The sequence below is a fragment of the Ranitomeya variabilis genome, chromosome 1 (assembly GCF_051348905.1).
Source record: "Ranitomeya variabilis isolate aRanVar5 chromosome 1, aRanVar5.hap1, whole genome shotgun sequence".
Lineage (NCBI taxonomy): Eukaryota > Metazoa > Chordata > Amphibia > Anura > Dendrobatidae > Ranitomeya > Ranitomeya variabilis.
In genome coordinates, this window is record NC_135232.1 from 603,289,190 (window position 1) to 603,314,310 (window position 25,121).

Below are 25,121 nucleotides of genomic sequence, written 5' to 3' on the forward strand. Positions count from 1 at the left end.
GGCTAATAGGAGCAGACCCATTGAGAATAATTGTGCCGTTTGTTTGGCGTATTTTCTGCGCTCTTACGTCCGTAAAACTCGCTAGTGTGACTCCAGCCTTAGAGTGAGATGGTGGTAGGTAGCAGGGCTCAGTCTGTATACATCTTTCAGGTTTTAATTCTAATGTAATCACACTTTTAGAACACACTTCTAGAAATCACACTGCAGTATGGTTGAGGTCTCTTATGCTTTTGGGACATCCACCTGACATAAAGCTTAGTTACTTTATGCGAGAAATGCAAGAAATATATTTGTTTTTGTTTTTTAGATATTATAAGACAGCCTTCAGAAGAAGAAATCATCAAATTGGCTCCACCACCAAAGAAAGCCTGAAGACCTTTCGCAAGGAGAAAGAGAGAAGACTCAATCCTATTTGGTTTCCGTTATTCTATCCCTCTTGTTTACCTTGTGCTTCCCCGGTCTCACCCTGGGTTATCCCACCACAGGCGTAGAGATTGGGGAAGTGAGAGGGACAGGGAACGAAAAGGAAAATTCGCACCCCACCGATGACCACTAACAAGAGTCCTAATCCTGTTGTGTGTGTGTGCTCCGTGACCTGCAGTCTGTTCTAAGATGCGTTTTGTAAGCGTGTGTTTAAGTAGAAGCTTTTTTTTACTTTATATAATATATATTATATATAAATCCTTCTCGTGGGATAATGTGGCTAAATACGGATTTTATTATTTTTCGTGGTGTGGAGATTTCTATGCAAATGGAAATGAGGCCCTTGTACATTTTTTTTCTCCCCATAGTTGTTTGCACTTGGTTGACCATGACAGTGGCAGAAAAAGAAAGCATAGTACACTTAGAAGAGCATTGAATGTGTGATATTGTGCTGTCTTTATGTATTATTATGTATCCATATTTCAAAACCTATAAAGGCAGCCATTTTGATGGCAGGGCTTGTAGGATTCAGTAATTTTACTGGTTTCTATAGGAAAAAAAAACAGTCACATAATGGTGGTCTACCGTTACTTGTGCACTTTTTTTTTTTTTTTTTTTTTAGAGGAAATGATGATTGGTCTCCTTCAAACATTCCAATATGTAGAATATAAGCCACCTCCTAATATGAGAATACAATTTTTGGGGACCTGCACTGGAGCTGAAAGCTAAAGGGGTTCAAAAGCGGGAAAGAAAAATTCATCTAAGCCAATGCCAAGAATCAAAAATTCAAGTGGATACATGCCTTGAAATCTTAAAGACACTGGTGCAAGGATATTTTGATGATCTTGGCTAATCTGGCTTGTAGAGCTTGCACAGTATCGAAGCCTGGGAGACCAAATAATAAGCACAGCCAACAGAAGTCAACAATACATAAAACAAATAAATGTAAACCTATCCATTTTGGCATCTCAAAAAATTGCGGTAAATCCAGTAAGCATTCAACAAGTTTTGCAAAAATTTAACCAATAAGCTATTGGAAAGGCTTGTTTTCCACTAGAGACTTCGAGGAATGAAAGGAATGGTGAAATTGGGGGGAAAATGATATGTAGATAAAAGAAAGCTGTAGAATAGAGAAGGAAAGACGTGTACTGCAGGTAGAAAATAGTATAAACCTCGAGAGGACAGATTAAGATGATGCTGCTTGGCATATGTAAAGGGGCTAAATGAGCACAAAAGACTAGAAAAATGGAGCTGCCTTTTTTTCTAATAACGCCACTCTTGCTCATAGGTTGGATCTTTGGATCTGGTATTACAACTCGGAATTTCAATATTTCTAATAAATGGTTTAGATTTCAAAAAGTTTCTAATACATTTTAATTATTTTGCAATACATGTAAAATAAAAATTCTCTGCTGATCTTAACCACTTTGGTTCTGAAATATTTTTGGATAATTTAAATATTTTTTTTTTTTTTACAGAATTTAAATATTAAGAAAAAAAAGATTGGGTTAAATATGAGTTACGAAGCCGTAATCACAGCAGGAAGGAAATTACCGACTTGAGCTGGGCACGTGTTTGTTGCATGATGATGATAAAAAAAAAAAAAAAGATAAGTTGAGAAAAATAATCTTAGCGAATGCTCGGAAACCTGATTTCCACTACTAATACAAACAGTAATAATATCCGACCAGACAGAGGTGGCTGCAGCTGGCCGAACAATAACGCATAATGGGGATGGATATCGGAGTGAGAGACACAGCTGCATCGCGCCAGATCCCAGGAGCCATGCCAAATGGGTGGACCTCGGACCCCTGTACAGAATAACTAGGTCTGACTTTTTTTTGCATTAGTTAACCCCTTCTGGGTGTACAGCCCGTTTTGAAGCAGTAGTGACAGCCCGTTTTGAACATTTTTTGCCTGGCAGATCACCAAGCCCCCTCAACCCCGACTGCCGTAGCTAATGGAATGTGGCATGCAAAAAAAAAAAAATAATAATACATGTTGGAACTTGTAGTTAGTGTGACTCCCTTTCTGTATACCTACCCCAAACAATGGTGGCACTAAGAAATACCCTTACTGCCCCCGACAGGACCAGGAATGTAGAGTATGCCGTACAGGCATGAAGCACCTGTGCACCGGCCAGGTCCTTCCCCTTCTATACAAACACACTGATTAGCCTTTACTATTTAACCCTTATTAAATTCAGAGAGGGTTGTGGTGTTTTTTTATTAGCAGAAACTCTCCAAATCCTGCTCCAAATCTCAAAAACGACTCAGTTTTTGTTCAAAAAAACGAAGCTAAAAGACTGTGCATACAGCACGTGGTTATCTTCACATTGAGGTTATTTTAGAAGAGTTTGTGGAGCAGATCCTCTCCAAAATCCACCTTCTTTAACACTACATACATTTCTATAGGAAAAAGTTTTGAAAACTGACTGTGGGGGAGGGGAAACCACGCTTGTCACTTTTTTTAAACTGATCCTGCTGGAAATCACAATAAACTAGGCATTGTCCAATCAAAAATGAGCCAGAAAAAACACGCTCGATCATGAAAAACTGCTCCAAAAAAGGGCAAAGTGGTTTTTGCTTGAAAAATTAGAAGTGAACATTCTGCAAAGTATCCACCCAATGTGAACTCACACATATGCAGAGCAAGATTTTGTACTTGGTCAGTCTAAATAACGTCTTACGGTAGAAAATGCTAAATTATTTTTCCAGGATGATCTGGAAGGCAGCTCCAGAACTGCTATTTCTAGCGAGCAGATGGAAAACAGATCAGGGAGATTTCCCAAAAGTTGAGAAGGGGGAGAAGTTACATTCCTGCTTCCTACTGACGAATTCTGGATGATTATGGTCAATGAGAGGGAGGAGAGTCGGCAACAGGCCGGGACAAGTGAAAGCTGGAACTTCTCTAATACGATCTAGAAAGGGTTAACCGGACTTGTCGAAAAACAATTTATACCCAGACGGGCATTGTGACAGATGAAATCCAGTGATATTTCCAAGAGAATGTGAAAATGTCAAGGAAAATGTTAGAAACTAAAGAAAATTTTGCACAAAAAAAATAAAAAAAGAACATAGTAGCAGTGCAGAGAGAAAGTCGCTCCCATCCTAAGCCTCTAAGGAATTTGATGCATTAGCGAGAACAATGTATTTTAATTACCTAAAACTTGCTGAAATGTCATCAAAATTGCTAAAACCATCTATGACAGGAGCGGGACAAAAAAAGCCTAAAAAAGACAGTAATTGAAAATTTTGAGTGCTGCTGTGGAACATGGAGTCCTACAGATGGCAGTGTTTTTTTTTATCCCTGGTTACGGAGGAGCTTAATAAGCCCCTTCTTTAACATAAAAAAAGGGGTTTAAACCCCACCCCCAAAAAGTGTTAAGTAAAAAATTATTGTATTGTTGGCTTTTGTTGCCTATCAACATATTTTTTTAAATGGGTTCTCGTCAGGCCCCTTGATTATTCAGGGTTTGTTCATCCTCAGATGAGGCCATGAAGCTCCGAGTATTGAATTCCTCCCCACCCTTTCTTCTTGTATCAACGGGAGGCACTTAGCTACACAATCATCACTGATTATAATGAGACCAGCTTGGTTGACAGCCGCAACGACAGTCACACATGGCCAAAAGAGGGGTAAACAAAGATGTATTTTTTTTTATTGTTCAGTCTGAAGCCAATCACCCACTCCTATTGTTTTCTGTTATCACTCAAATTTTGCCAAGGGCGAGAACAACTCTGATTCTTTCACACTGAAGGGAAGGAAAGGATGTAATTTGTGCAGTGTTTGTTACTGAAACTTTTGATGTCAAAACCCCAAAACGACTGTGGTTTTCCTTACACCTATTACCCAACATATACTACCTAGATAAAGTGGAGAAAAAAGTATTTAGTCAACAACTGTGCAAGTTCTCCCACTTAAAAAGATGAGAGAGGCCTGTTTTTGACACCATAGGTAGACCACAACTATGAGAGTCAAAATTAGAAAACAAATCCAGGAAATCACCTTGTCTGATTTGGCAAGATTTATTTTGCAAATTATGGTGGAAAATAAGTATTTGGTCATTAACATAAGTTCATCTCAATATTTTGTTATATATCCTTTGTTGGCAATGACAGTGGTCAAACATTTTTTGCAAGTCTTCACAAGGTTGGCACACACTGTTGGTGGTATGTTGGCCCATTCCTCCATGCAGATCTCTTCTAGAGCAGTGTTTTGGGCCTGTCGCTGGGCAACACAGACTTTCAACTCCCTCCAAAGGTTTGCTATGGGGTTGAGATCTGGAGACTGGCTAGGCCACTCCAGGACCTTCATATGCTTCTTACGAAGCCACTCTTTCGTTGCCCTGGCGGTGTGCTTGGGATCATTATCATGCTGAAATAACCATCCGCGTTTCATCTTCAATGCCCTTACTGATGGAAGGAGGTTTGAACTCAAAATCTCATGATACGTGGCCCCATTCATTCTTTCATGTACACGGATCAGTCGTCCTGGTGTCTTTGCAGAGAAACAGCCCCAAAGCATGATGTTGCCACCCCCATGCTTCTCAGTAGGTATGGTGTTCTTTAGATGCATCTCAGCATTCTGTCTCCTCCAAACACGATGAGTTTTGTTTCATCAGACCATATGACACTCTCCAAATACTCTTCAGGATAATCCAAATGCTTTCTAGCAAACTTCAGACGGGCCCGTACATGTACTGGCTTAAGCAGGGGGGACACATCTGACACTGCAGGATGTGAGTCCCTGACGGCGTAGTGTTACTGATGGTAGCCTTTGTTACGGTGGTCCCAGCTCTATGCAGGTCATTCACTAGGTCCCCCCGTGTGGTTCTGGAAGTTTTGCTCACCATTCTTGTGATCATTTTGACCCCATGGGGCGAGATCTTGTGTGGAGCCCCATATTGAGGGAGATTATCAGTGGTCTTGTATGTCTTCCATTTTCGTATTATTGCTCCCACAGTTGATTTCAAGCTGCTTTCCTATTGCAGATTCAGTCTTCCCAGCTTGGTGCAGGGTTACAATTTTGTTTCTGGTGTCCTTCGACAGTTCTTTGGTTTTCACCATAGTGGAGTTTGGAGTGTGACTGTTTGAGGTTGTGGACAGGTGTCTTTTATACTGATAAGTTCAAACAGGTGCCATTACTACAGGTAATGAGTAAAGGACAGAGGAGCATCTTAAAGAAGTTACAGGTCTGTGAGAGCCAGAAATCTTGCATGCTTTTAGGTGACCAAATACACTGCTCAAAAAAATAAAGGGAACACTCAAATAACACATCCTAGATCTGAATGAATGAAATATTCTCATTGAATACTTTGTTCTGTACAAAGTTGAATGTGCTGACAACAAAATCACACAAAAATCATCAATTGAAATCAAATTTATTAACCAATGGAGGCCTGGATTTGGAGTCACACAAAATTAAAGTGGAATGTAATGTCCTTAAAACAAGTCAAAATGATGCTCAGTATTGTGTGTTGCCTCCACGTGCCTGTATGACCTCCCTACTGTACAACACCTGGGAATGCTCCTGATGAGGTGGCGGATGGTCTCCCGAGGGAACTCCTCCTAGACCTGGACTAAAGCATCCGCCAACTCCTGGACAGTCTGTGGTGCAACGTGACATTGGTGGATGTGTGAGACATGTCCCAGATGTGTTCAATCGAATTCAGGTCTGGGGAACGGGCGGGCCAGTCCATAGCTTCAATGCCTTCATCTTGCAGGGACTGCTGACACACTCCAGCCACATGAGGTCTGACATTATCCTGCATTAGGAAGAACCCAGGGCCAACTGCACCAGCATATGGTCCCACAAGGGGTCTGAGGATCTCATCTCGGTACCTAATGGCAGTCAGGCTACCTCTGGCGACCACATGGAGGGCTGTGGGGCCCTCCAAAGAATTGCCACCCCACACCATTACTGACCCACTGCCAAACCAGTCATGCTGAAGGATGTTGCAGGCAGATCGCTCTCCACGGCATCTCCAGACTGTCACATGTGATCAGCGTGAATCGGCTTTCATCTGTGAAGAGCACAGGGCGCCAGCGGCGAATTTGCCAGTCCTGGTGTTCTGTGGCAAATGCCAAGCGTCCTGCATGGTGTTGGGCTGTGAGCACAACCCCCATTTGTGGACGTCGGGCACTCAGACCATCCTCATGGAGTCCGTTTCTAACCGTTTGTGCAGACATGCACTTTTGTGGCCTGCTGGAGGTCATTTTGCAGGGCTCTGGCAGGGTTTCTCCTTGCACAAAGGCTGAGGGAGCGCTCCTGATGCTGGGTTGTTGCCCTCCTACAGCGCCTTCCACGTCTCCTGGTGTACTGGCCTGTCTCCTGGTAGTGCCCTCAGCCTCTGGACACTACGCTGACAGACACAGCAAACCTTCTTGCCACAGCTCGCATTGATGTGCCATCTTGGATGAGCTGCACTACCTGAGCCACTTGTGTGGGTTGTAGAGTCCATCTCATGCTACCACGAGTGTGAAAGCACAACACTCAAGTGACCAAACCATCAGCCAGAAAGCATTGGTACTGAGATGTGGTCTGTGGTCTCTGCCTGCAGAACCACACCTTTACTGATCGTGTCTTGCTAATTGGCAATAATTTCCATCTGTTGTCTATTCCATTTGCACAACAGCATGTGAAATTGATTGTAAAACAGTGTTGCTTCCTAAGTGGACAGTTTGATTTCACAGAAGTTGGAGTTATATTCTGTTTAAGTGTTCCTTTTCAGCAGTGTACTTATTTTCCACCATAATTTTCAAAATAAATCTTGCTAAATCAGACAAGGTGATTTTCTGTATTTGTTTTCTCATTTTGACTCTCATAGTTGTGGTCTACCTATGATGTCAATTACAGGCCTCATCTTTTTAAGTGGGAGAACTAGCACAATTGGTGGCTGACTAAATACTTTTTCCCCACTATGTAATAAAAAATGAAACACCACGCAGAAATTTTTTAAACAGACCTTTCTACTGGATTATGGAAAAGTCATATTTTGGAATTTCTATATTTTTTTAGCCCAATTAACAAAGAAGTCAAACTGTGAGAAACAGAATTTTCTTTGTCTATACACCCATTAATGCTGCCTGTACATCTTTTGGTTAACTTACACAACTGTAACACAAATGTGGTTTTGCAGGTTGCTAATTTTTGGACTTGGTCAGTCAAAAATATGGGAGGCCAAATTTGTCCGTTCTGTTGCATGGACGATCCCACGGACAACTGATCAAAATGTTATGTGTATGACCAGCTCCAAAACCTTAAAACTATTTGGCCCAAGGACACTTTTTAAAAAAAATTATATATATTATCCCCACATTACACAGAAGGATCAAATGCTGCAACACTTAAAAATTAAAAAATGAAGCCAAAATTGCCATAAACAAGTTTATTTTTTTTAAATTTGCCTACCCAGCATTATTAACTGTGCCTTCCAAACAGACTGTAGACTGTTTTTGCCATTTTTTGGGGAGGGAATGCTTAGCTTTTGTTTCTGCCATTTCTGACTTTATATTTAGTAAAGCCCAAAAGAGATGTGAATTATTACACTTGTTAAAAATAAAAAAATTATAAAATATTGGGGGCTTCTCCGGGATATGGGACCTGGTTTTCAAATCCTCAAGTTTCTTACTAGACAATTTTTGTTGTTGTTGTTGCAGATTTTACAGTATTAAAATAATTTTCCTTTACACAAAACAAACAAACAAAAAAAAAAGGGACAATTCAAGGTTATAAAATAATTTTAGGCTATACTGATTTTAAGAGTATAATATCTGGATTAACAAAGGAGAGTTCTAATTAGGATGAAGAAATAACAAACCCCCATGCAGGTTGAGAAAAGTCGATGAGGCAGAATTTTACAAGGGTATAGAGTGTGCTTGGCTCAAAAAAAAAAATAAAAATAAAAAAAAAAATGGTGTGATTTGCATCCCTTTCAAATAGGGATGAGTGGACCCATGGAAGTTCAGGTTCGTCCGAGCTTCAGTCCAAAAGTTCAGTTCGGGTACCAGAACTTTAACCAGAATCCCATAAAAGTCAATGGGGACCCGAACTTTGGTGTTGTAGACTGGTTGCAGTCAGTGGTAGGGGGCTGCAACAGGAAGCAGAGTACCCCCACGGAATCTCTCTCCTCCCAGAACCCCGAACACTAAAACAGACTTATGGGAAAAGTCTGTGTTTGGAGTTCAGCACTAGAGGGTTCATTCATCTCTACTTTCAAATTGTGACAAATTTTTCAAAAGTTAAACATTTTTAAATTGGAATAACATTTTTGTAAAAAAGTCAAATTAGCAAATACTAAAACCTGATTTTTTTTTTTTTTTTTAGGACACCTAGTTGGGTCCTGAATTACATCTGAATCACTTAGTGGGCAAGGGGGAACTTACCCAAGACATCTTTTTCAATTCCTAGTGGGCCCTTATCATTATGACCAACATATTAAGGAAAAGTTTATTTTATAAATGTTATTAAATTTTTCCCTTCAGTTTAAGAAAAAAAACAAACAAAAAAAAAAAAACTTACCTCTAAACTTCTGCATTTAATTGGGCACATACGATGAGGCACACAAATACGCACATCTGAGTGTATCAACAGCATATAGTGATAGCATACGTATATTTTATATATACATCGTACAAGTGTCCTTGATCATCTAAAACTTATGAATGAAAAATAAAAAAATTTAAAAAATTCTATACAAAAAAAAGTTAAGCCATTTCCTTTATATATCCAGTCATGATATGGTTGTTGCCTATGGAAAAAGCCATATTCGAAAAAATATATATATTATTACACACACGAACAACCTTAACATTAAAAGATAGTCCCTTTTTTCAATATTTCTTCCCTTTTGGTGTCTTTTTTTGCTAACTATTTGGTTACGGTTTTGTCAAATTGGTTTTCTAGTTTGCCCTTTCCCAGCATATGACGCTCAGACCGTGTTAACTGTGTGTACATATATATTATACATATATGTATATGAAATATACTAAGTGTTCCTCTTGCTGTTTAGTGTTAATTTATTGCAAAGCTACAGGACTTGAGATGAAAGAATTCAGTTTTGGTTTGGTCATTGTGGAGATGAGCAAGAAAAAAAAAGAAAATATATATTTTATACATTTGGACAAAACTATTTAAAATGTATATTTTTAGATGACTGGTATAATGAAGTGGGTATAAATGACTCAAAAATGGTTTAATATTTTCTTTCAGTATGGGGAAAAATAAATCTGACTACAAGATACAATGATGTGCCAAAATGTGAATGGTTCTTCAAATTGTGACAAAGTGGTCAACAATCGGGCGCCAAATTGTGACAACGTGGTTAACGATCGAGCGCCACATTGTGACAACGTGGTCAACAATCGAGCGCCACATTGTGACAACGTGGTCAACAATCGGGTGCCAAATTGTGACAACGTGATCAACAATCGAGCGCCAAATTGTGACAACATGGTCAACAATCGGGCGCCAAATTGTGACAACGTGGTTAACGATCAAACTCCAAATTGTCACAATGTGGTCAATAAAATTGGAACCTTTTATTTTTACAATTTTTTTTTCCCAATTACTACACTGCCTTAAAATTAAAATGATTTTGGGGCCAGTCTCCCCACAATTCAGAATTTATTTGGAGTTATTTTTCCCCACAATGATAGCAAATAAAAATATATAAAAAGGAGGGACAGTCTAAAAGAAAAAAAGACTTGCACTGGTATTTTGCACTGACCACTTGGAACACCTTCCATCAAAAGTCCCTTGTGTGCTTAACTTTGTAATAAAAATAAATAAATAAAAATGTAAATAAAAAAGAAAATGCATATTGTTAGAAAAAAAATGAAAGTGAACAAAAAAAAAACTGAGCTTGGCTTTAGCATTCTATTGAAATTGTAAGGAAAAAAAGTGACAAAAATAATTGTGCTAATAAAAGTTTATTGTATGCAAATGTAACTGACTTCGTGATTCCTGTAATTTTTATTTTTACACTAAGCCCATTCATTCACCTTCCTAGATGAAAATAAATGAAGCGATAATCGGGACTGAACTTCTCTTATTGCATTTATTTCTATATAATATATAATATTCATTTTCTTTAAACTTAACAATTTTGCAAAGTCATAAACATCCAGCTCGATAGATTCAGAAAACGGTGGAAAAGCAAAGCCGATGACTGAGTTGAAATCCTGAAGTTTGGTTCCGCCAGAATTCCTAATTTTCTCAGAAATGAATATGAATGATCATTTATTGGGAAGAAGGAGAGAAAGTGGGGAGGGAGGAGAATTTTTTTTTTATTTTCGTTTTCCATATAACTTTTTTTTTTTTAATAGATAATTAATGAAAATTAAAAGGAAACAAAAAAAACAAACAACATGAGAAAAGTGCAAACAATCGCATTATATACACAGTATCTTGCTGGGGAGGAGAACACTAGTGACAAACAGTTTTCGGAGTAACTAAGGGAAGAAGTCCTTCCACTGAAGAAAAGGGGTGATCAAACTTATCAGAAAAGAAAGAAAAAACAAACAAAAATAATATGAAAACACTTGACAAAAGAACACTTTTTTATTTTGGGAGTTATTTAAAATATATAGAAACCTCCGAAAACAAGTCTGGCTGAGAATTCTCCCCCACTGGCAGAAGGAAACAATATTCAGCCTCTCCCTTCACTAGGACTTCGTTCAGTGGCGACGTCATTACTCCAGAGCAGACGGACTAAATATATACACACATATAAATATAGGTGATTAAAAAAAGAAACAGTAAAACAAAACCTAAAATCTTTTGTATAGGAAAGGAAAAAAAAAATCCCACACACCCAAAAGAGCAATAAATGCACAAAGACCTCCGTGCAGATTTTTTTTTTCTCATGCATTTTCTTTTTAGCCCACACACAACCAGAAAATTAAGACTTAATTTTACTAGACACTGAAAAAGAAGAAAAAAGAAAAAAAACAAAAAAAAATAGGGAAAAATAAAAATAAGGAGATGCAAAATAGACAAACACACGGTATAGAGAAATCGGGGTGGGGACTAGGGTGGGCGGCTTCTAGAAACACAAGTGAAAAGCAATAACATAAAATGCTGCCTGCTCTCCCTTCCGCCACTCCTTTATCTTTTCAGTCCTTCTTTCCTTCTGGCGCTCTCAAACTGCTGGTAATAAACGGTCTAGAACAAATCTCGGATAGTGGGAAGAGGCTCCAACGTGTGGGTCGCTCCTTCTTTCTCCAAAGCTGACATATCCAAAGTGCAGTTATGCAAAGCCAAAAAGAAAACAAACAAAAAAAAAAAAAAAAAAAAAGACAAAAATAACTTTTGCCCCTTTCCCAAACAGGAAAAAAAAATACCAGGGCGTAAGAGGGACAGCGTGGCTTCTTACACTACAGTCCTAGAACTTTGATAAAAAGCTGAAAAATGTCTATTAGTAAAGTAGTCCCTACCGCCCCGACCCCTCTTAGGCAGAGGAGGAAGGGGAGGAAAGGAGGTGGCTCACGATGGGATGCACTGGACGCGATCAGGACCTTCTTCATCGTCGTCGGAACTGTCGGAGGTGCTGGGCGAGGAGTCGGAGTCAGCATCCGTCGTGTTTAAGCCGGGATCTCTTCTCCTCTGACAATCAAGGGGATAGAAATGAAAAGAGTATATTAAAAAAAAAAAAAAAACACACTTTTTTTTTTTTTTAAATAAAACCTCAATAAGAAAAAAAACAAACACTTTTTTCTCTTCCCTTTGAAGATGACAGAACCATCATCCCTGCACCTGCGGTGCTCAAACGACGGCACAGAACTGGTAATTTACTGCCATCGAGGAACTGAATGGCGCCGATGAGCAGCACACGTGCAGCATTATTAACCTGGGGGAGGTGGCACAGTATCTTCCACGCAGGTTTACAGGAAAGCAGTCCCAAATGGGAAACTGCCTCCACCATTGCAGAAGAATTGAAAAAAAAATCCTAATATTGTCATGATCCAGGAAAGATATATATCTTGGTACCGTGTTAGCCAGTAGATAGAAAAATATTTAGAATTGAGAGTCCTCAGTGGTTGATACCTTTTAATGGCTAACTGAAAAGATGGTAACAAATTGCAAGCTTTCGAGACTACATACGTCTCTTCATCAGGCAAAGACTAAAACAAATTCTGAAGAATCACATATTTATGCACAACATAGTATAGAGAAAAAAAAAAAAAAAGAGGGGAAAAAAACCATGGATAAGCTAGGTGACATGAAGCAGAATTACCATGGGTGATAAACAGTTATGTCCATAAATATTGGGCCAATATTGTCATGTACATTCCTGTACATAGGGACAGTATTATAGTAGTTACCGTATTTTCCGGCGTATAAGACGACTGGGCGTATAAGACGACCCCCCAACTTTACCAGTTAAAATATAAAATCTTCTTAAAAGTCGGGGGTCTTCTTATACACCCTATGTCGTCTTATAGGGCCGGTGAATATGTGCCTTTTGGGGGGGGGGGGGGGGGGGGAGTGATCCTGATGCCGAGGGGGCGTCTCACAGGAAAGTGAGTATCCCCCATTACCTTATCGTAGCGGTGCAGCGTGGGGGTCTCAGTGCTGGGAGTGGCGGCGGCGGCTGCTGTGCTCTGGTGCGGCGGCTGCTGTGCTCTGGTGCGGCGGCTCCTCTTCTGTGTGGGGCCTCTGTGCTGTGCGGTGGCGGTGGCGGCGGCATATCTTTATCCAGTTGGGGCTCCTCCGGCATCTCCTTAGCCCTGGAGGCCCCGCCGCAACTCCATCGGTGCAATGCAGCGGCCATTTTCCCGGAGGCAGCTCAATAGGTGCGATGCGGTGGCCTCCGGGAAAATGGCCGCTGCTCAGATTCAGATCTCGTCCCGAAATCTCGGGACACGAGATCTGAATCTGAGCAGCGGCCATTTTCCCGGAGGCCACCACATTGCACCGATGGAGTTGCGGCGGGGCCTCCAGGGCTAAGGAGATGCCGGAGGAGCCCCAACTGGATAAAGATACGCCGCTGCCGCCGCCACCTCACAGCACAGAGGCCCCACACAGAAGAGGAGCCGCCGCACCAGAACACAGCAGCCGCCGCCGCTCCCAGCACTGACACCCCCACGCTGCACCGCTAGGATAAGGTAATGGGGATTACTCACTTTCCTGTGAGACGCCCCCTCGTCATCAGGATCACTCCCCCTCCCCACCCACCATATACACCGGCGTACACGACGATTCCCGGCGTATAAGACGACCCCCGACTTTTAAGAAGATTTTCGGGGGTTAAAAAGTCGTCTTATACGCCGGAAAATACGGTATATTCCTGTACATAGGGGCAGTATTATAGTAGTTATATTCTTGTACATAGGGGGCAGTATTATAGTAGTTATATTCTTGTACATAGGGGGCAGTATTATAGTAGTTATATTCTTGTACATAGGGGGCAGTATTATAGTAGTTATATTCTTGTACATAGGGGCAGTATTATAGTAGTTATATTCTTGTACATAGGGGGCAGTATTATAGTAGCTATATTCTTGTACATAGGAGCAGTATTATAGTAGTTATATTCTTGTACATAGGGGCAGTATTATAGTAGTTATATTCTTGTACATAGGACCAGTATTATAGTAGTTATATTCTTGTACATAGTGGGCAGTATTATAGTAGTTATATTCTTGTACATAGGACCAGTATTATAGTAGTTATATTCTTGTAAATAGGGGCAGTATTATAGTAGTTATATTCTTGTACATAGGAGCAGTATTATAGTAGTTATATTCTTGTACATAGGAGCAGTATTATAGTAGTTATATTCTTGTATATAGGGGACAGTATTATAGTAGTTATATTCTTGTACATAAGGGACAGTATTATAGTAGTTATATTCTTGTACATAGTGGGCAGTATTATAGTAGTTATATTCTTGTACATAGGAGCAGTATTATAGTAGTTATATTCTTGTATATAGGGGACAGTATTATAGTAGTTATATTCTTGTACATAAGGGACAGTATTATAGTAGTTATATTCTTGTACATAGTGGGCAGTATTATAGTAGCTATATTCTTGTATATATGGGGCAGCAGTATAGCAGTATTCTTGTACATGGGAAGTAGAGGTCTGGTACTCACCCTGCGGTGCCCTCGTTGTCGAAGATGATGCATAAGAAACCAGAGCATGTGATTATCAAACAAGTCGGCGTGGTGTAGACTGTCCTCGTCCCTCTCGCGCTTATTCTTCTTAATAATCTGGAAGTAGAAGACACAGGTGAACACTCCTTCCACAGATATGAGGGGGTCGTTCACCAATTCCTACATTTTGAGTATGCATCCATAAGGCCTATACATTTTTTTGCTCATGCAGAGGCCCGGACGGGCCATTACCGCGGGCCGGGTGTACATGCTTCCCCTCTCCACAGGGAGTGAAGTGGTTACGTTGATTCCTCTGTTCTGCATCTGGCACGGCGAGTCTCATCTGCCGGGAGAGGTGACTACAGCACCATATGGATTGGAGATGAGCTCACTGCTGACTAATTTGGGCCCACACATTAGGTGGACGTTTTTGAGGAAGATGTTAACCCTTTATTGGGCTGGTGCCCATTTGCTCATCTTACCTCCTTCAGGCCGTCTAGCTCTGTCGGATCCTTGGCTGTGGGAAGCCAAATTTTCACATCGTAGTCGAGGCCGCTGGTGGCCAGGACGGGTAGATGGGGATGGGGCTCCAAACAGTTCACCTGCAACGACACAATGAGATCAGACTGAATAACAACACTAAAGACATTACTGGCAGATTCTGGTAATTTCTACAAGGTTTCTACATCTCTTGGCAGGATAAACGCTGCAGCAAAAAAGCACGTTTTTTGTTGCGGTTTTGCATGCGCTTTTTGCACGGGTTTTTGTAAAGAAATGAAGGCTTTTTGAGCTAAATAAAGATACTAACCCCTTAGTGACCACCAATACATTTTTTTACTGACTTGCGATAAGAGAATAGCATCCACCGACGGGTGACAATCCTGAAGCTGTCGGCTGCACACTATAGCTGACAAATTGCTGCGCCAGCCATGATAAGTGTTGGTACTGGCAATAATTGTTTAACCCCTTAAATGCTGCTGTCAAAGACTACAGCATCTAGATGGTTAACAGAGTGTGGGGGCTCCCTCTCTAACTCCATTGGCACCCCGAGATCTTGATTGTGTGGTCCTGATGTTTGCCATGACAATTCATGGCCAAATAACAGCCTTAACGCCCAGAGCTTTTTTCGGTTTGGCGTTTTTGTTTTTCACTCCCCGCCTTACCAGAGCCATAACTTTTTTATTTTTCCGTCAATATGGCCATGTAAGGCCTTTATTTTTGCGGGACGAGTTGTACTTTTGAACGACACCATTCGTTTTACCATGTCGTGTACTAGAAAACGGGAAAAAAATTGCGGTGAAATTGCAAAAAAACGTCCTATCTCACACTGGTTTTTTGTTTGGCTTTTTTACTAGGATCACTAAATGCTAAAGCTGACATGCTATTATGATTCACCAGGTCATTACGAGTTTATAGACACCAAACATGTCTAGGTTCTTTTTTTATCCAAGTGGAGAAAAAAATTACAAACTTTGCTTAAAAGAAAAAAAAAAAAAAAAGGCCTTTTTCAGAGGACCGTATAGTCTCAATTTTTCATTATCTGGGGTTGGGTGAGGGCTTATTTTTTGCGTGCAGAGATGAAGTTTTTAATTATACCATTTTGGTGCAGATACGTTCTTTTGATCCCCCATTATTGAATTTTAATGCAATGTCGCGACGACCAAAATACTAATTCTGGCGTTGACCTTTTTTTTTTTAGCTATCAGGTTAATCCTTTTTATTGATAGATCGGGCGATCCTGAACGCGGCGATACCAAATATGTGTAGGTTTGAATTTTTTTTTTTTTAATTGTCTTGTTTTGAATGGGGCGAAAGGGGGGTGATTTAAACTTTTATTTTTTTCATATTTTTAAAAACTTTTTTTTTTTAACTTTTGGCATGCTTCAACAGTCTTTATGGGAGGATAGAAGCTTCCATAACTCGATCGCCTCTGCTACATAGAGGTGATGCTCAGATCGCCTCTATGTAGTAGTATTACAGCATTGCTATGAGCACCAACCAGAGGGTGGCACTCTCAGCAATCTTTCATCAACAACAATAGAGGTCACAAGGAGACCTCTGGTTGTCATGCCGACACGCCGATGACCCCCAATCATGTGACAGGGGTCACCGGTGCATGCATTTCCAGCCGGATGCACTTGTTAAATACCGCTGTCAGAGTTTGACAGCAGCATTTAACTAGTTAATAGGCGCGGGTGGATTGTGATTCTGCCAGCGCCTATTGCGGGCACATGTCGGCTGTTCAAAACAGCTGACGTGTCCCGATTTGGTGCGGACTCAGCGCCGGAGCCCACATCAAAGCGGGGGTTCTGCCATCAGACCTACGATTCCGTCCGATGGCAGAAAGGAGTTAAAGTCTTAAAGCTGTAGTGACCTGTTCAGAAGTTAGAAACATTTTGATAGTACAAATAAAATGTATTCATTTCTGTTATGCCACTTTGCATTAATTTCTGAAAAGCACCTGAAGGGTTAATAAAATACCTAAAAGCAATTTTGAATTAATTGAGGGGCGCTGTTTTTAAACTAATTACACTTTTGGGGATTTCCAATATATAAGACCACCAAAGTCACTTCAAAACTTAATAGGTCCCTAAAAAAAAATTTAATTTCCTTAAAAAAAAAATGAAAAATTACAGCTACATTTTTAAACCTTATAAAATGCTAACAAAATAAAACATTTTACAAATGGTGCTGATGTAAAGAAGGCACGAGGGAAATGTTATTTATTAATGATTTTGTGTGGTATGACTATCTGGATTAAAAGGATAATCATTGAGAGCTCGAAATTGCAATTTTTTTTTCAATTTTTGTAACATTTCTGATATTTTTTTTATAAATAAATGCAGAAAATAACAAATTTACCATTATCATAAAGCACAATGAGTCACAAAAAAATCAATCGGATATGTTGAAGAGTTCCAGAGTTATTACCACATTAAGTGATACTCGTCAGATTTTAAAAAATTTGGCCTGTTCACTAAGGGGTTAAAAAAAAGTTCTCTGATGTAATTTCTTGGTTCAATACCTTTTTCATTCTGATGCATTAGCATCAGAGTAATGGGAGTAGGGCTTGGTGTCAGCAGCTGTCGTTGACACCTAGCTCTACGCTTAGTAATGAAAAGGCGTCAGCCCGACACCCTCATAACTAAGGGTACTGTCACACAGTACCATTTTGATCGCTACGACGGTACGATTCGTGACGTTCTAGCGATATCGTTACGATATCGCAGTGTCTGACACGCAGCAGCGATCAGGGATCCTGCTGAGAATCGTACGTCGTAGCAGATCGTGTGGAACTTTCTTTCGTCGCTTGATCACCCGCTGACATCGCTGGATCGTTGTGTGTGACAGCGATCCAGCGATGTCTTCGCTTGTAACCAGGGTAAACATCGGGTAACTAAGCGCAGGGCCGCGCTTAGTAACCCGATGTTTACCCTGGTTACAAGCGTAAACGTAAAAAAACAAACAGTACATACTTACATTCCGGTGTCTGTCCTCCGGCGTCTCAGCTTCTCTCCACTGTGTGAGCGTCTGCCGGCCGGAAAGCGAGCACAGCGGTGACGTCTGACGTCACCGCTGTGCTTGCCGGCTATGGCGCTTACACAGTGGAGACTAGAGAAGCAGAACGCCGGGGACAGACACCGGAATGTAAGTATGTACTGTTTGTTTTTTTTACGTTTACGCTGGTAACCAGGGTAAACATCGGGTTACTAAGCGCGGCCCTGCGCTTAGTTACCCGATGTTTACCCTGGTTACCGGGGACTTCGGCATCGCTCCAGCGCCGTGATTGCACCGTGTGACCGCAGTCTACGACGCTGGAGCGATAATCATACGATCGCTGCGACGTCACGGATCGTGCCGTCGTAGCGATCAAAATGGTACTGTGTGACAGTACCCTAAGTAGGTAAGTAAACACAAACACTCACATTGTCACCAGCCAATGTAGGAGCATTGACAGAACGAACATACATAGCCTGTAACCAAACTGCATCTCTTAATTTAAAGAAAAAAAAAAAAAAAATGTGTGGGCTCCCGTGTAATTTTCATAACCAGCTTAGGCCGGTTTCACACGTCAGTGGCTCCGGTACGTGAGGTGACAGTTTCTTCACGTACCGGAGCCACTGACACACGTAGACCCATAAAAATCAATGCATCTGTTCAGATGTCATTGATTTTTTGCGGACCGTGTCTCCGTGTGCCAAACACGGAGACATGTCAGTGTTCGTGGGAGCGCACGTTTTACACGGACCCAATAGAGTCAATGGGTCCGCGTAAAACACGGACCTCACACGGACATTCTCCGTCTGGGGTCCGTGTGCGTGCAGGAGACAGCGCTACAGTAAGCGCTGTCCCCCCCACATGGTGCTGAAGCCGCGATTCATATGTTCCCTGCAGCAGCGTTTGCTGTAGAGAAAATATGAAGAATAGTGTTAAAAATAAAGATTTAGGTGTCCGCCGCCCCCCCACCCGCTGTGCGCCCCCCCGCTGGTCAGAAAATACTTACCCGCCTCCCTCGCTCCTTCCTGGTCTGGCCGCGCCTCCTACTGTATGCGGTCACGTGGGGCCGATCATTTACAATCATGAATAGTCGGCTCCGCCCCTATGGGAGGTGGAGCCACATATTCAAGACTGTAAATGATCGGCCCCACGTGACCGCATGCAGGAGAAGCCGCGGCCAGACCAGGAAGCAGCGAGGGAGCGGGTAAGTATTTTCTGAACAGCGGGGGGGGGACGGCGGACACATGGATCTTTATTTTAAACACTATTCTTCATATTTTCTCTGCAGCAAACACTGCTGCAGGGAAGATATGAATCGCAGCTTCAGCACCATGCAGAGTGGGTACCACACGCCCCGTGTATGGCCTCCGTGAGTTCCCAGGCACACGGACACGGATAACTCCGGTACCGATTTATTCCGGTACCGGAATTATCTGGACGTGTGGGACAGCCCTTAGGGAAAGCCGATGGCTGATATTAATATTCTGGAAAGGAGCCAAAAGCCATAAAGGTTCCCAGGCTACTAATATCAGCTCACAGCTGTTTGCTTAGCCTTTACTGGCTAGTCTACAGGGGACCCCAGAAAAAAATTGACACATGGTCCCCCTATAAAATCTAACCAGCAAAAGCTAGGCAGACCGTTGTGGGCTGATATTAATTGCCTAGAAAGGGGCCATGGATATTGGCCCTTCCCAGACTAAAAACATCAGCTCTCAGCCACCCCAGAAGAGGCGCATCTATAATCTGGCGCTTAGCCTCGCTCTTCCCACTTGCCCTGTGGCGGTGGCAAGTGGGTTGATATATGGGGGGGTTGATTTCACCTTTGTATTGTCAGGTGACATCAAGCCCACAGGTTAGTAATGGAGAGGCGTCTAAGACAACCCCATAGTGATATAATAAAAAACACAGGCACCCAATAAAGTCCTTTATTTGAAATATTACAGACTCCTTTAATGAATCTAAATGAAACTTTACTCAATGAAAGCCTAATCCATTGACGCCATCATCTCCTGCAACAAAAATAAAATAAACCACAATATTCCTCAACTGTCTGCGACAATCCTGATGACTTTGAGAGCAGTCACTGATGTGACTGATCTCAAGAACAGCCGGCGATACACTGACAGCAGGTAATTGCTCCCACAGTGTATAGCACTGAGATGCCGTGAGAAAGTTCTCACGCAGCGGTGCCGAAAGTGAGAGCACCTGAGCTGATGAACTCCGATGAACTCTCTCAAGGCAGCTCAGTGATATACTGTGGGAGCGATTACCTGCTGTCAGTGTATCGCCGGCGGCCGAATAGAGCAATGACATCTCCCGATGAGACTGTTCTACACGTGAGATCGTCGTGGGACACTCTGGATTATGTGGACTATGGCGGACAGGTGAGTATATGGTGGTTTATTATTTTACATTTTTTCTAGGAGACAAGGACATCGGGAATTTGGTGTTAGGTGAGTATAATGGGTTTTTATTTTTATATGTATAATTATTTTACATGATTATTTTTTTTATTATTATTATTTTTTATTTATTTATTTTTTAAGTGTGAGCACAGGAGCCAGCAGATGAGACTGTCATCCATCGGTGGCACCTGCTGTCGCTTATCAGTGACAGCAGACATAGGCTAATGGGAGGAGTAGTCTCATCAGCCCACGCCTGCTGACCTGCGGTAAGCGTTTTACAGCAGGTCACTGCTACAGGTCACAGTCATAGCTGTGGGGTAATGCTGACATCTGAGAGCATGTCCCCGCAGCGCTCTGACTGATGGTCTTACCGGCGGTAACGTTACTGCCAATAAAAACCACTGCGCCGGTGTTTCCCACGCTGTGACATACAGCATGGGAAACACCATAGGAAGCCGGTAAAAACGCAAACAGAAACTCAGCAAATCCCCATCATTTTTATACCTGCGTTTTTGGTGCAGATTTGATCGACTCAATTGAAGTCAAAGTGTGAAAAACGCTAAAAATCCGCACAAAGAATTGACATGCTGCAGAAAAAAAAACTGCAAATACTGAAAGGAAATTTACTGATTATGTGCACCACACTTCAGGATTGTCATTGAATTAGCTTGCCTAAGGATTCCATAGCGTTTTTGCCCATTTCCGCACGGAAAAAAACGCACCCTATACACATAGCCTGAGCACAGTGGCTGTGCCATCACAGACGAGCAGCAGCTGCATCCCCCTCCTACCTGTCCTCTCAAGCAGCTCCTCCCATCAGACAATATAAGCAGCTGCATCCCCCTCCTACCTGTCCTCTCAAGCTGCTCCTCCCATCAGACAATATGAGGAGCAGCAGCTGCATCCCCCTCCTACCTGTCCTCTCAAGCTGCTCCTCCCATCAGACAATAAGAGGAGCAGCAGCTGCATCCCCCTCCTACCTGTCCTCTCAAGCTGCTCCTCCCATCAGACAATATGAGGAGCAGCAGCTGCATCCCCCTCCTACCTGTCCTCTCAAGCTGCTCCTCCCATCAGACAATATGAGGAGCAGCAGCTGCATCCCCCTCCTACCTGTCCTCTCAAGCTGCTCCTCCCATCAGACAATATGAGGAGCAGCAGCTGCATCCCCCTCCTACCTGTCCTCTCAAGCTGCTCCTCCCATCAGACAATATGAGGAGCAGCAGCTGCATCCCCCTCCTACCTGTCCTCTCAAGCTGCTCCTCCCATCAGACAATATGAGGAGCAGCAGCTGCATCCCCCTCCTACCTGTCCTCTCAAGCTGCTCCTCCCATCAGACAATATGAGGAGCAGCAGCTGCATCCCCCTCCTACCTGTCCTCTCAAGCTGCTCCTCCCATCAGACAATATGAGGAGCAGCAGCTGCATCCCCCTCCTACCTGTCCTCTCAAGCAGCTCCTCCCATCAGACAATATAAGCAGCAGCTGCATCCCCCTCCTACCTGTCCTCTCAAGCTGCTCCTCCCATCAGACAATATGAGGAGCAGCAGCTGCATCCCCCTCCTACCTGTCCTCTCAAGCTGCTCCTCCCATCAGACAATATGAGGAGCAGCAGCTGCATCCCCCTCCTACCTGTCCTCTCAAGCAGCTCCTCCCATCAGACAATATAAGCAGCAGCTGCATCCCCCTCCTACCTGTCCTCTCAAGCTGCTCCTCCCATCAGACAATATGAGGAGCAGCAGCTGCATCCCCCTCCTACCTGTCCTCTCAAGCTGCTCCTCCCATCAGACAATATAAGAAGCAGCAGCTGCATCCCCCTCCTACCTGTCCTCTTGAGCAGCTACTCCCATCAGACAATGTGAGGAGCAGCAGCGGCATCCCCCTCCTATCCATCTTCCATTTCCAGATTCATATTAGATGGCCTTTTTGAAGATTTGTGAACATGTAAAAGGGACAGGGGGAACATGAAGACCCACGTCACCCTTAAGGCAGTAGGTATTACAGCCGTTCTGGGAAAGTGTAGGTCTCTCAAAAAGTAGAAGACCCCTTAGGCTACTTTCACACTAGCGTCGTGCACTGCACGTCGCTATGCGACGTGGCGGCGCACCGACGCTAGCTGTGGAAGCGCCGCACAATGGGGGCAGCGGATGCTGTTTTTCAACGCATCCGCTGCCCCATTGTGAGGTGTGGGGAGGCGGGGGCGGAGTTCGGGCTGCGCATGCGCGGTCGGAAAAGACGGGAACGACGCACCAAAAAAACGTTACAAGCAACGTTTTTTGATGGCGATGGTCCGACACAACCGTCGCATGACGGTTGCGACGTGTGGCAATGCGTCGCACTGCGTCGCTAATAAAAGTCTATGGAGAAAAAACGCATCCTGCAAGCACTTTTGCAGGATGCGTTTTTTCTCCAAAACGACGCATAGCGACGTGCAGTGCACGACGCTAGTGTGAAAGTAGCCTTAGACCTATATCATTGCCCTTTTTTCTATTTCCTTACCACGCCACCCTTGTCACCGTCCATGAACTGCACAATCTGACAGGAAGACTTATCCCATAGGAAGATGTGGCCGCAGTCGCTCCCGCTCACCACAAACTCGCTCTTCGGCCCGTAGAAGTTCACGCCCTTCACTGAAAAGCAAAAAGGAACCAGGTTGTGTGCTTCGTCTTTCACCAGACACGACCCCTTGTATGGTGGGAAACTACCACCCCCAGCATTCCTGACCTCAGGTCTCATACCCCCCACCTCTCTACCATACCTGGCATGCAGCCCGCAGGGGGGGGGGGGGGGGGGCAAGCGGGACCGACATATTAGCATAAGACTGCATAAACATGGAAGCGCTTGGCTGGAAAGATTTAATGAGCTCTCGCAGACTCTCACAAAAGGCAGCGGTAATGAGAAGGCAGACCGATGAGGGAGGAGGCGATCCCTGAAGAGCATTGCACTAGTCTGCTGCAAGCTGCAAATCAAGCCAGTGTTAAAGGGACACTGTCACCTGAATTTGGAGGGAACAATCTCTAGACCTAGATTGCCTTGTGCAGGCATGTATTACGGAGGACAGAGAATGAACTTCAATCCAATATTGCAGCCAGCATGCAGCTGGCGGGTAAGGAAAGGGTGCATCAAACACCCGAAAACCCCGCCCATAGGTCTAAAGATTGTTCCCTCCAAATTCAGGTGACAGTGTCCCTTTAAGTGGATATTCCCTAATCTGCTGCCTTCTGCAGGACAAAGGAGAAATTGCACACAACCTCAGAAGCAGCAGGGCATATTGGCAGCCAGGAAAGTGTCACCCAGCATTCCCACATAGCTTACAGGTGGTCCGCCAGGGTAGCTCCTCACCTGTAGCGTTATTCCGGTGACCCTTGTACCTCTTGATGTACTGTGCCCCATCGCTGTGAGAGGAGTTAAACAGGTAAATATCTTCATCATTGTAGCTGGCGAGGAGCTCTGCAGAAAACGAGGCAGGATGCAACATGTCAAAGAAAATAAACTTTTTGGGGGCTCCCTTTACAATAGGACCCTACATGATACCATATACAATGCTGTACACAAATATTGGGCCCAAGAGACAGTTTAAAAAAAAATGGATTTTGATTCTCAAGTCGGTGCTGGGTCAAAACCACCATGTGACCAGACTCTGCCCTCCTGAGCAGTTGAGTAGGGTCCTCAGGGGAGGAGCCTATTCAACCACGGGACCCTATATGATGGCCTTTATAATGCTGCATCCAATATTTGACCCCAGGAGACTCCTTAAACCAGGGACCTTGCTTCTTAAGAGACAATATTTTGTCGAAAGCATCACTTTACCACTCTCTACTCTTTTGATTAGTTGATCAAGCTCCTCAGGGGAGGAGCACAGATAACCTATTTTTACAGTCCTCCCAACAGTATTTCCGCCCCAGAAATATAATTGTACCCCCTTAAAAGGACAATTAATCCTAGAAATGGCAAAATTTTAAGCATGTAGAAATCCTACAAAGAACACAGTGCTATCTAATTATACACTCACCGGCCACTTTATTAGGTACACCATGCTAGTAACGGGTTGGACCCCCTTTTGCCTTCAGAACTGCCTCAATTCTTCGTGGCATAGATTCAACAAGGTGCTGGAAGCATTCCTCAGAGATTTTGGTCCATATTGACATGATGGCATCACACAGTTGCCGCAGATTTGTCCGCTGCACATCCCAAAGATGCTCCATACAAGGCAGGATGGATCCATGCTTTCATGTTGTTTACGCCAAATTCTGACCCTACCATCCGAATGTCGCAGCAGAAATCGAGACTCATCAGACCAAGCAACGTTTTTCCAATCTTCTACTGTCCAATTTCGATGAGCTTGTACAAATTGTAGCCTCAGTTTCCTGTTCTTAGCTGAAAGGAGTGGTACCCGGTGTGGTCTTCTGCTGCTGTAGCCCATCTGCCTCAAAGTTCGACACACTGTGCGTTCAGAGATGCTCTTAGGCCTACCTTGGTTGTAACGGGTGGCGATTTGAGTCACTGTTGCCTTTCTATCAGCTCGAACCAGTCTGCCCATTCTCCTCTGACCTCTGGCATCAACAAGGCATTTCCGCCCACAGAACTGCCGCTCACTGGATTTTTTTTCTTTTTCGGACCATTCTCTGTAAACCCTAGAGATGGTTGTGCGTGAAAATCCCAGTAGATCAGCAGTTTCTGAAATACTCAGACCAGCCC

The 25,121-nt window shown here is 43.0% G+C and overlaps 2 protein-coding genes across 3 annotated transcripts in view; one reads left to right on the plus strand and one right to left on the minus strand.

Moving 5' to 3' along the window:
• The window catches only part of PEA15 (proliferation and apoptosis adaptor protein 15), a 71,398-nt gene extending 67,900 nt beyond the window's left edge, over window positions 1-3,498 (plus strand). Inside the window, exon 4 of one of the 2 annotated variants that reach the window (XM_077259347.1) lies at window positions 308-3,498. In XM_077259347.1, coding sequence (XP_077115462.1) covers window positions 308-372 — 65 coding nt within the window. In that variant the 3' untranslated portion in view covers window positions 373-3,498. The remainder of the gene's footprint in view (window positions 1-307) is intronic. The other variant, XM_077259352.1, reaches the window with a different exon arrangement.
• Window positions 3,499-10,464: 6,966 nt separating this feature from the next.
• Window positions 10,465-25,121, minus strand: part of DCAF8 (DDB1 and CUL4 associated factor 8) — a 31,897-nt gene continuing 17,240 nt past the window's right edge. Inside the window, exons 9-13 of the mRNA XM_077259333.1 lie at window positions 23,766-23,873; window positions 22,923-23,053; window positions 15,008-15,127; window positions 14,526-14,642; window positions 10,465-12,030 (exon numbers count right to left, since the gene is read on the minus strand). Of these exons, the coding sequence (XP_077115448.1) occupies window positions 11,911-12,030; window positions 14,526-14,642; window positions 15,008-15,127; window positions 22,923-23,053; window positions 23,766-23,873 (596 nt within the window). The 3' untranslated portion in view covers window positions 10,465-11,910. The remainder of the gene's footprint in view (window positions 12,031-14,525; window positions 14,643-15,007; window positions 15,128-22,922; window positions 23,054-23,765; window positions 23,874-25,121) is intronic.